Genomic DNA, 12,476 nt, shown 5'->3' on the forward strand with positions numbered 1-12,476 from the left:
TTGGTCCTGCTTTGAGCAGGGGATTGGACTACATGACCTCCTGAGGTCTCTTCCAACCCTAATATTCTATGATTCTATGATTTGTGTGAGATAGAAGCCAAGGTCAAAGGTAAGTACTGTGTGAGGTAATTTAATATTTTGGAAAGAGCTGTTTGCTCAAATTTTGTTCTAGGATTTTTATTTAAAATGTTTTTCTTGTGCTGTGTTTTCTAGAAGGAGTTACCTTGAAGTTACATATGTAATTCTATTCTATTTAAAATTATCGTTCCTTTGATTTTTATGGTAATGTAGTTTGGGTGTTTATTGGCTTGGATTTTCCTTACTAACATTGGGCCTGGTATACTTAGCTGAGCAGTGCCTCTTAAGAGGCCAATTGAGGACATTCAGCATATGCAAGGATCAGGCCTGTTGTCAAAGATCAATAATTAATATTGTCTGGTGCTTTTCTGGACAAGAGTGCATATGCTTTATGCACTCTCCATCTCTGTGCTCATGATCACCCCTAAGCCATATGCTAGTAATTGTTTCTTTTCTACAGAAGGGACTTAAATCCATTTTGCTTTGGGAGTTTCATGAACATGTACTTGTGAGCACAAATCATTGATGCTCACTACATCTCGGTTCTGATTGGCAGGTTATATCTTTTGGAAAAAGTTATTTGTAAAAAAATTAATAGTCTCCCAAATGGTGGAAACCCATTGCTAGAGACATTTAAAAGTAGACTGGACACAGTGAGAAAATAGATTGTGAAGAGAAGGATGGTTCTAAGTGTCCAGTAGGTCTTATCCATCTCTAATCACTATGACCCATAGCTTCATGTCTGCCACAGCTTTTGGTTGGCTCACTTGAAGCTCTGTGGCAGACATGAGGACATGGATCATAGCAAATAGAGATGGAGAAGACCTTCTGGACATCATCCTTCTGTCCACTAAGAAATTGTTCTCTACAATCTACTCTCTCACTGTGTTCAGTCTACTTTTAAATGTCTCTGCTAAAGGGTTTCCACCATTTGGGAGACTATTGATTAACCTAAAAAGATGTTTGTCAGGAATCTTTCCTTTTTCTTAATTTAATTCCATTACTACTAGCTATCATATTTTGCATCATGCCAAACAATTCCTCCCTATTTAATCACACCTTTCACATTTTTGCTGACAATTGTTTCACTTTGTATAGCTTGGCTAAACAGTGACTATGTTTAAGCCCCAATCCTGCAGCTGGATTCACATGAACTATTGTGTCCATATGAAGCCCTACGAAGGTCAATGCTGTTCCATACAGGTACAGGAATTAGTCATAAAAAGCCAGTGAGAGCATCAGGACCTTAGTTATTTTAATCTTTCCTCATAAATCATTCCCTCTAACCCTTCCATGTTTGTTACTATTCTTCCAATTCCTCCACTTTTGACTTCACATCCGAGATGATAATGCTTAGAAAGGACCACACCTGTGATACTTCATTGATATTAGTCATATGACCTCTGTATGGCATATGAAATGGTTGTTTCTATTTACCCTGGAAGAGTTAAGATTCAGAGGTGGGCGTGTGTAGTGAAAGAACATTAATACCATAATCTTTCACCTCTGAATTACAACCTTTCTTTGAGGGTAAATAGAAACAACCATTTTATATGCCAGGACAAGTATATTCACTCTAACTGAATCTCTGCAGGATAACCTCTTTTCCCTTAGAGGCTGGAGAATTAGGCTGAGAAAAATAACTTCAGAATAAAGTAGGAGTAGCAGTTTCATGCGATTTTGTAATTATTTTCTATCGCATCTGCCTATAATATAAATGATGTCTATATAACAATACATCAAAGAATCTCTGCAAAGTTTTCTCTGTACTGGACACTATGGAAATACCTGGACAAATTAGATTTAGATTGTTTCCATTGATCTTTCACATCCATCTCGAGATATCCATAAGCCACATCAGTCTTATGAAAACATCCTTTCCACCCAATCTTAAAAACAAATTCCATGTGCATGCCTTAGGTTACCGATCTATTGTGAGTGCTAGATTCAACAGCTCTGTTAAATTTAACAGACTGGAATTAATTAAAATTTCCACTTCTGAAATGATTTTTTCTGGTATGTCCATATTTTGGTGGCTTTTTTAAGCAATAAAACATCTGCTTGATCTTAAGAAAATTAAACTAAAATGGCTTTCTAGTGCTAAGTATGACTGTAAGATGCTGTTTAGTTGCCAACTATTTCTGAAACAGTGGACCATGTATCTCAAATCTGCTCCAGATGTTTTACCATTTTAAAGCTGGACAGAGAGCATTTTAACTGAATGCCAGTCGTGTTTTTACTTTCTCCTACTGCCAAAGACAATTTCAAAACCCTAGAACTCTGTGTTAAACAGAGGAAGATCTTTGTTTGAATTCTGTGTGGGGCATCCTATTCCTTTATAATCCTCACAACTATATTTGAATGGCGCTGTTTTGTTTCATTTTTCCTCAACTTGAATTTTTTGAAAGTGGCTAACTTAAAGCATTGCTTTCAGTTGGAGCATCCTTCAGACAATATTCTATTTTTTTTTAATTGCTAAAGGTGTTTCCCCTCATGTTTTTCAGGTGGGCCTGAGACCAACATCAAACATGTCTGAACATCCTTTGTCCCCTTTTTCTCTTTGTACACCTGCGTGTTGTGCACTTAAAGTAAACAAATATCTTTTCTCTAATCTCAGGTGTTATAGTAACTGTAAGAGCTATTTGCAATAATAGGTCATTTTCAACCCAATTTTCAGTGGAAATGTGATCATCAAGTTGACTGTGTCCCTTTAATCAGGTTGGAATGCAAGGATTAATATATTATTTACTGGTCACTTGTGGAATATTGCTTAGTAACCTCATAGAAACTAAAGTATGTGTTTTGAGTGTCAATGGGTTCCAAAAAACAGGTTTGATGCCTGATCTTGCAACCTTTACTCATTACAAACATAGGTTGCAGAGGGTTTCAGTGCTTTACTCATTAAAGGAAGGACTATTCATAAGAACAAGGGTTCCAAAATCTTGTGGTTCATTCATAATTCTGCTGATGACACCTTGTATATAATTAATGATCAGTTACAAATAACACTAACTATCTCTTTTCCCCCTTAGCAGATACAAGGAACAATCTTCCCAGCTCCAAATTTCAATCCAGTTATAGATGCCCAGATGCTTGGGGGAGCCCTACAGGGAATAGGTGTGTATCCTGACTGACAATTCCAAGCCATCTCTTCTTTCAGCCCATCCTTGGAAACACCTTTAGAACAAGAACAATTGTAGAAACAGGCATCAAGAATGGAAAGAGATAAGCAATGATTTTTTAAACTGTTTTTTAACTAAAAATCATATATCACTGACATTAAAAGAAACTGTGCAATTGCATTGGAAGGAATTAGAAGATGTTCAGGGTAGACGCAAGCCTATGACAATTTATTCAAAGCTTTTGGGGTTTTTGTACTAACCTGCCTTTTCCTAAAGGTTATCTTTTATTTCACCAGCACTCTTGAGACAAAAGAAAAGTCTCTTAATTATGACATCTAAAATTAGCTATTCTCAAAGGATATTGGCTTTTAAAATATCAATCATTGCTGAAAAAAACCAGACAAGATTACCTTATTGATTCCTCTTGAGGAATTGCTAATCTATGAACTGAAAGCAAAAACCAGGCAAAAATGCAGTTCACCAAAGCATTTTTTTCTCTTCAGGTTTTTGTTTTGGGTTTTGTTGATATTTCTGGGGATCAGAATACTGAATCTTTGACTCAGACATTTTCCTAGTCAGGATAGCTGTCTGCATGGGAAACTTTCAAATTCACTCTGCTAGGCTTTTTACAAGTATTAAAACTATGGCTGTCAAACAATTAAAAAAACTAATCACGATTAATTGAGAGATTTAAAAAAACACAATTAATTGCAGTTTTAATTGTACTGTTAATAATAGACTATCATTTATTTAAATATTTTGGATGTTTTCTAATATATTGATTTCAGCTACAACACAGAATACAAAGTGTACAGTGCTCACTTTATATTATTTTTATTACTAATATTTGCACTGTAAAATAGATAAAAGAAATTGTATTTTTCAATTCGTTCCATACAAGCACTGTAGTACAATTTCTTTATTGCTGTGACGGGGTCCGGACTCACCACCACAGCGCCTCCTGCTGTTCGTTCTGAGAATTAGCTCAGTTCATGTGGAGCGCCCTCTGCCGGTGCTGTCCCGTCTGTCTCTTGCCCTAGATTGGCATCTCGACCCGCGTTGCTCTCAGCTTGCGGCATCCTCTTCAGGACACTGCTCTCCGGCAGTGCCCACTGCTCTGGTCTCACCCCCTTCCTGGGGTTTGGTGTTATCAGCAGTCCTTCTCTTCGCCCCAGCCACAATGGCCAACAACACCCCCAAAGGCTAACCCCTTTTGGCAGGGGTCTGGTGCAGTCCATGATGGCCACTCCTAACGGCCAGGTAGAAGTGCAAGGGGGAAGGGAGGGACCCAGGCCCACCCTCTACTCTGGTTTCCGACCCAGGACCTTTTGGCGGCAGCCTTCCTGCCTGCCCTCCTTCTCTCCCTTTGTCCGTCTCTCTCCCTGGGCCGTTTCCCCTTCAGCCCCTTTACACTGGCTAGGCCCTTTTTAATTTGTTTTGCGTTAATCGCTTGAGTTAACTGTGATTAAATGACAGCCCTACTTAAAACACCAAATCTGGCATTCTGTCCAGCCATTCTCTTCAGTGGCGCGTATGTGCCTCCATTTACCTATGTATACTTTGTCCCAGGAAATACCAAAAAGGAGTATTATTAAGTACAATCAGCCTCTTCTTTTTGATTGATTACGCTGTTACATGTTAAGGTTTCTCGTATTTTACTATTTTTAAAGCAAGAACTTTTAATGAGTCATATTTTCACTGGGATTAAAATAGACAATATTCTGTCCATCACCTATTAAATACAAATTGCAATAACACATTTTAATATACTTTAAACTTAATCATGTAAAAACATGGGAACAAACTTCTGTTTTCATGCATGACTACTTATCTACAAAATTAAAGCAATTTGACTTCAATGAAGCTATGTCCATTTACTCCCCACAGCCTTTGCCCTGAGAGCTGGCAGTCTGTTGCCCCAGTCTAGCTAACAATTATGCATGTAAGTAAAATTACTCACATTTGTAGTCCCACTGAGCACAATGGGAGTATTCACATGAGTAATGTTATTTATGGAGATAAACAATTGCTGTGTTGAGCACTAACTTCAAGGATGGACAAACCATTTTTCATTATAAACAAACCTCCTGAAGTAACTATTCTCTGAAAAGAAAAAATAATGTACTGGATTTGAATCTGCACACTTCTTGAATCTGAGGCTACATCATTGAACGGAATGGGACCTTTGCTATTGACTTCAGTGTGCATGTGATCGGACTCCAGATGAGAAATAAAATGGCATCCATGTCATTCATGAGAGCCAACAGCCTGCCATGTGGTGAGGAAATGGTGCTCTGCCAATTAAACAAGACTTAATTTACTGTATTACAGACTGATGACATTCTATTCAGAATTTGTAGTTATACTGTAGAATGTTTTATTACCCTGATCAGCACTTGGCAACATAGGCCATAGTTCTTGCTGCTAATATCAAATTTGTCACAATAGAACCTATGAGTTAAAATTCATACAATAAAATCTGCATAATCCCAAAAAATCAAGAATTCATTCAGAATAATGCTAAAGAACCTTAAAGACTATCCTCCTCTAACACCATGCTACCCATCACTAAAGTTTCCATTCCAAAACTTCTGTGGGTTACCTGTAACTTTCACTTAAACACTTTGTTATTTGACATTTGAGAAGCTAGTTATTAATCAACCATTTTTCCAAGTCAGATGCAACATGACGATTAAAACAATTTCATTAATGGACTTGCTGATATAGAAAATCGTCATGTCAGTTACATAAAGTAGTATTTATGGAAGGGTTATATAAAGCTGGTAATTGATTAATGAAAACACTGAATGATAATGTTACTAATATGGATTTAATGTTACTAATGTGAAACTACATTTGGCAAACTAATCTCATTTGCCCATTTTTAATGCTCTGAAATTTTATTGAAGAAACAACCACTAGTTCATGTAAGTGCACAGAAGATGATCAGCAGTCCGATCATGTGTAACAAAAGTAAGGTACATTGTAGCGGACACTCATATTTCATCCCTCGCAGATTCAGTGAAAGTGTTAAAAATAGATTTCAGCGTAACAGCCGTGTTAGTCTGTATTCGCAAAAAGAAAACGAGTACTTGTGGCACCTTAGAGACTAACCAATTTATTTGAGCATAAGCTTTCGTGAGCTACAGCTCACTTCATCGGATGCATACTGTGGAAAGTACAGAAGATCTTTTTATACACATAAACCATGGAAAAAATGGGTGTTTACCACTACAAAAGGTTTTCTCTCCCCCCCACCCCACTCTCCTGCTGGTAATAGCTTATCTAAAGTGATCACTCTCCTTACAATGTGTATGATAATCAAGGTGGGCCATCTCCAGCACAAATCCAGGGTTTAACAAGAACGTCTGGGGGGTGGGGGGGTAGGAAAAAACAAGGGGAAATAGGTTACCTTGCATAATGACTTAGCCACTTCCAGTCTCTATTCAAGCCTAAGTTAATTGTATCCAATTTGCAAATGAATTCCAATTCAACAGTCTCTCGCTGGAGTCTGGTTTTGAAGTTTTTCTGTTGTAATATCGCAACTTTCATGTCTATAATCGCGTGACCAGAGAGATTGAAGTGTTCTCTGACTGGTTTATGAATGTTATAATTCTTGACATCTGATTTGTGTCCATTCATTCTTTTACATAGAGACTGTCCAGTTTGACCAATGTACATGGCAGAGCGGCATTGCTGGCACATGATGGCATATATCACATTGGTGGATGTGCAGGTGAACGAGCCTCTGATAGTGTGGCTGATGTTATTAGGCGCTGTGATGGTGTCCCCTGAATACATATGTGGACACAGTCGGCAACGGGCTTTGTTGCAAGGATAGGTTCCTAGGTTAGTGGTTCTGTTGTGTGGTATGTGGTTGCTGGTGAATATTTGCTTCAGGTTGGGGGGCTGTCTGTAGGCAAGGACTGGCCTGTCTCCCAAGATTTGTGAGAGTGATGGGTCGTCCTTCAGAATAGGTTGTAGATCCTTAATAATGCGTTGGAGGGGTTTTAGTTGGGGGCTGAAGGTGACGGCTAGTGGCGTTCTGTTACTTTCTTTGTTAGGCCTGTCCTGTAGTAGGTGACTTCTGGGAACTCTTCTGGCTTTATCAATCTGTTTCTTCACTTCCGCAGATGGGTATTGTAGTTGTAAGAATGCTTGATAGAGATCTTGTAGGTGTTTGCCAATTAATTTAGGCTTGAATAGAGACTGGGAGTGGCTAAGTCATTATGCAAGGTAACCTATTTCCCCTTGTTTTTTCCTACCCCCCTCCCCAGATGTTCTTGTTAAACCCTGGATTTGTGCTGGAAATGGCCCACCTTGATTATCACACACATTGTAAGGAGAGTGATCACTTTAGATAAGCTATTACCAGCAGGAGAGTGGGGTGGGGGGAGAGAAAACCTTTTGTAGTGGTAAACACCCATTTTTTCATGGTTTGTGTGTATAAAAAGATCTTCTGTACTTTCCACAGTATGCATCCGATGAAGTGAGCTGTAGCTCATGAAAGCTTATGCTCAAATAAATTGGTTAGTCTCTAAGATGTCACAAGTATTCCTTTTCTTTTTAAAAATAGATGGAAATAAAAACTTACCAGACATCTAGCCACCTTTATCCATTTGTGTTTCTAAATGAATGGTACGATCTCCCTAAAATAGTCTGCAAATAGCATTGGTAGATATTGAGTTTTCAATTACATTTTTCATCAGATTCCATTTTCAACTAAAGATATCCTGAAATATTTTAAGTTTTCATTTAAGTTGGTCATAGTTTTTGATGAGCTACAGGCTGGATGGATTTTTTTCATGAATTTCAAGAAATGAAAAATGTAGGATTTTTTTTTTAAGTAAAATCTTTTGGTGAAAAAATCATGTAACTTTTAAATCAGCTCTTTGTAAAGCTATCACTGTTCCTTCCAGTCCCCCATTGACTTGTTTCTAGTGTCATGCCCACAGAACCTGTCAACTGACCATACCTTAGTCAAGGACCACTGGGAGACTCACAGTTATTGAAAATAACCTTGTGATTGGGAACTATTACTTTAATACAGCCTATTATACACATTTTCATATCGCTGTTACCCAAGTTTTCTCTTCTACTTCCATCTCATTTGTTACATTCACTTTTATCTTAAATTAGATTGTAAAGTCTTCAGGGCAGGGACCATGTTTTATGTGTATGTACAGCATATAGAATACTAGGACACAATCCTGATTGGGCCTTCTGGTTGCTACCACAGTGCAAATATTAAATAAAAATAATTGAAAAGCAGTCTGATCTGCTGCATCCCTAACATTTAGCAGGTACAGTACATGTCACAGTTCAGGGTAACTGCACCTATATTCCCCCATCATCCAGCAAGGACATCCACTCTTGGTTCCTCTGCTGTCATCACTCTTGGATGGATACATGCACCTCTCCCTTCTGACTGGGGTATTTCTGGCTGAAAAGTTCCCTGCCTCTACTGTACTATCCCCCAGGAAGCCAGGCTACCTAAATGGCCAGCCTCTTCACTTTATTTGCTCTTCAAAGACTAATAACACTGTAATTGCTAGTAGTTAGAAGTTACCTCACTTTTTCTAAGCAAACCCTTTTATTCTTAAGGTGAAAGCATTACGGAGAAAACATTAAAGCTAAGAGCTTATATGAATACTAATAAGCCTATCAGAGATCACCCCCCTCTAATTAGTTCTTCAAACCCTCCAGACAGGGTTTTCCTCTGGTGAGCAGCTTTCACTTAGAACTAGCTCCCCATTAGTTAGATTCCCTCCTTTAGATAATTTGGACCTTTGAAGAGACCATGAATAGGTAATCTGCCAGACAATAGGCTTATCTTTAAGGCACAGTTTAAAAAAAAAAATAGCTCCTAAGGTGAATAATTTGCATTCCGCTCTTCCCAAGTATTTCCTAGGAACCCCACTCAACCAAAAGTTCAGTCTTGTCTGGTCAATTGTTTTAAGAGTCCTTTGAAGCACATAACACTTCATAGTATTTATGTTAGTCCTGCCTCCCCTTTAAAAAGTTACATGCCATCCTACAATAATACATAAACATTTGCATGTTTAATACAATGGCCTAAGAGACTTTAACTTTAAGGTTTGTCCTAGATATCGTCATGTCTGTTAAACAAAAATCTGACAAAGATCACAGAATCACATTCTGTGAGTACCATTTGTAACCTATTGGTCATGCAAAGGGTTTATTAAGCAGTTGTCTGTTCTCCTGCAACAGCCTTGAGTCAATGTAATTTAAAAGTGCAGTTTAGCTTGTAAAGACCTTTACATAACTTGTATTTTGATTGGCTGGTTCTTTTAATTATTCTTTTCAGGGTGTTGCTGCTTTTTGATATAAAGATAAGGATGGCTGGCCCATCAATATAAGAGTATTAAAACCTCAGCTTTGTGCAAGTCACTGCCACCTTCCTTGGAATTCTACCCCTTTTGTATCTCTGAAGCACCACTCTTTTATAACCTGTTGAATCATCCACTTTTCCAGTAAGAGACGACATGATTTTGTCCTTGGAATGTCATTAAAAAGCCAAGTCATATCAAATCAAGAGTTCTCTTTTGAGAGATAAAAGCAAAATAAGTGAATTAACTGTGAATTATTTTTACCTTCTTTTGAGTTTTAGCAGTCATACTGACTGCATATTAATGAAAATATTGCTCAAAGTGAATGAAGAGTAACCGAGAAACAATGGGCAAGAGCTACATATGTCCCCAGTTCTCCCATTTTTCTCTTATATAATTCCATTGGCTGCCCTGGAATTATTCCTGAAACATCCTGGCCCCATAAATTGGATTTTCCACATGTGGGGAGTCCTCAGCTGGTAAGGAATTTGTGTATGATATTCCTTTCCCAGCCTGGCCAGGAGGATGCCTGGCTGGATGGTTACTGTAATCCACCAATCCCCAGCTGGCACAGCACTCCTGTGCAGGGAAGCCTTTACTAGCCAGTGGAATTTAAGACATCAGTTCAGCAAAGTATTGAAACATGTGCTTACCATTAGGCACATGAGTAGTCCTAGTGAAGTTAACAGGACACAATGTCTGAAAATTAAACATCTAATAGGTGTTTTTCTTAATAGGGCCTTAGAATCATAGAATCATAGAATATCAGGGTTGGAAGGGACCCCAGAAGGTCATCTAGTCCAACCCCCTGCTCGAAGCAGGACCAAGTCCCAGTTAAATCATCCCAGCCAGGGCTTTGTCAAGCCTGACCTTAAAAACCTTTAAGGAAGGAGATTCTACCACCTCCCTAGGTAACGCATTCCAGTGTTTCACCACCCTCTTAGTGAAAAAGTTTTTCCTAATATCCAATCTAAACCTCCCCCATTGCAACTTGAGACCATTACTCCTCGTTCTGTCATCTGCTACCATTGAGAACAGTCTAGAGCCATCCTCTTTGGAACCCCCTTTCAGGTAGTTGAAAGCAGCTATCAAATCCCCCCTCATTCTTCTCTTCTGCAGACTAAACAATCCCAGCTCCCTCAGCCTCTCCTCATAAGTCATGTGCTCTAGACCCCTAATCATTTTTGTTGCCCTTCACTGGACTCTCTCCAATTTATCCACATCCTTCTTGTAGTGTGGGGCCCAAAACTGGACACAGTACTCCAGATGAGGCCTCACCAGTGTCGAATAGAGGGGAACGATCACGTCCCTCGATCTGCTCGCTATGCCCCTACTTATACATCCCAAAATGCCATTGGCCTTCTTGGCAACAAGGGCACACTGCTGACTCATATCCAGCTTCTCGTCCACTGTCACTCCTAGGTCCTTTTCCGCAGAACTGCTGCCTAGCCATTCGGTCCCTAGTCTGTAGCGGTGCATTGGATTCTTCCATCCTAAGTGCAGGACCCTGCACTTATCCTTATTGAACCTCATCAGATTTCTTTTGGCCCAAACCTCCAATTTGTCTAGGTCTAATCTAGATTAGATTGGTCTAATCTAGATTAGATTCTAATCTAATCGCCTTAAGTTGGCTCAGAAGAATTCTGGGACTGGGATCAGTGTAGCACCAGCCTCACGATCAGGGAGTTGCAAATGACTCTTTTCTGTTATGCCTAGCAGATTCTGGGTGCAGCAGAGAAGTCGGTCGATACACAAAAGTGCGCCACTATTGTATTCATAAGCTTTTCAAATGGATTTTCTATTCATTTTCCAAGGCTTCTCTTTCATTGCTGTGTCAGACTCATTTCAGTGCTCAGTTAAAAGTTGTGAGGCTTGACCAAGCATCATCAGCATTGAAAACATCACATTCCATAAATTGATGCAATTAAAATTCTAAGACTAAGTCTACAATGCAAATCAGGAGAAACATTTTGCTCCACAGCAGATAATCCGTGATTTTTGTTGCAATGGTTCTGAAATGTAGCCTCTCTGAAATGACCTTCAGTAATTCCCAAACTATTTATGCTCCCACTCAGTGTCTGACCCCACACCACAGACAAGATTATTAATAGTAAAGGTTTGGTTTAATAACTGCTGCTTAAAACAATAATTTTTCCCATGTAAAAAGAAGAAACAAGAACATAGTATTGTGTTTCTTTTTACACAGGAAAAAACATTATTTCATGTTTTCAGCAGCAACAGTTCCTGCAGGTCACATATAAATATAAGAAACAACAGATGAATTTGGCCTATCTCCACTAAAATCAATTGAGCTCCACCAGGAAAGAATTTGTCTGGGAATGTCATTAAAAAAACAAGTCATATCAAATCATCAGGAGTTCTCTTTTGGCAGGTAAAAGCAAAATAAGTGAATTAATTGTGAATTATTTTCTATCTTCTTTTGAGTTTTAGCAGTCATACACTGATTGCATAAATTTAGCAGGGAGCTCTAATCACCAGTTACAAACTAATAATCATAGATAACCTTCTTCCACAAAGTAACCCTTGGTCCTAATGCATCATTCAGAAACCAGTATTAATAAATAATCCTTCAACATTTTATTTTACACCATCTAACTGAGCACCTTATTCAGCAATTTTACAACCAATGGTCCCTCTGTGAATGGCCATTCCATTACTGGAAATCAATAACTCAAAAATGACAATTTAATGAGCATTGTCACATCCAAACTCAACTTTCCAGTCCTAGCTATAAATTCTACCTGAATGCCTAGTTCTTATTTGATGAAAGCTTTAATCCAATTTTACTGATGTTTTCAAGCCCATTCCCCTTGAGCGTATGGTAATGCATCTGATGATAATACAGATTTCTTGACTATTTGTCAGTAGTACACCAGCAAGTGAAAGGTACATAAGCATGATAAAT

The 12,476-nt window shown here is 38.5% G+C and overlaps 1 protein-coding gene across 1 annotated transcript in view; it reads left to right on the top strand.

Moving 5' to 3' along the window:
• Positions 1-2,184: 2,184 nt before the first annotated feature.
• ANXA10 (annexin A10) overlaps positions 2,185-12,476 on the top strand; it is a 36,342-nt gene continuing 26,050 nt past the window's right edge. Inside the window, exons 1-2 of the mRNA XM_043545331.1 lie at positions 2,185-2,190; positions 3,114-3,195. Of these exons, the coding sequence (XP_043401266.1) occupies positions 2,185-2,190; positions 3,114-3,195 (88 nt within the window). The remainder of the gene's footprint in view (positions 2,191-3,113; positions 3,196-12,476) is intronic.

Source organism: Chelonia mydas, chromosome 4, assembly GCF_015237465.2.
Source record: "Chelonia mydas isolate rCheMyd1 chromosome 4, rCheMyd1.pri.v2, whole genome shotgun sequence".
Lineage (NCBI taxonomy): Eukaryota > Metazoa > Chordata > Testudines > Cheloniidae > Chelonia > Chelonia mydas.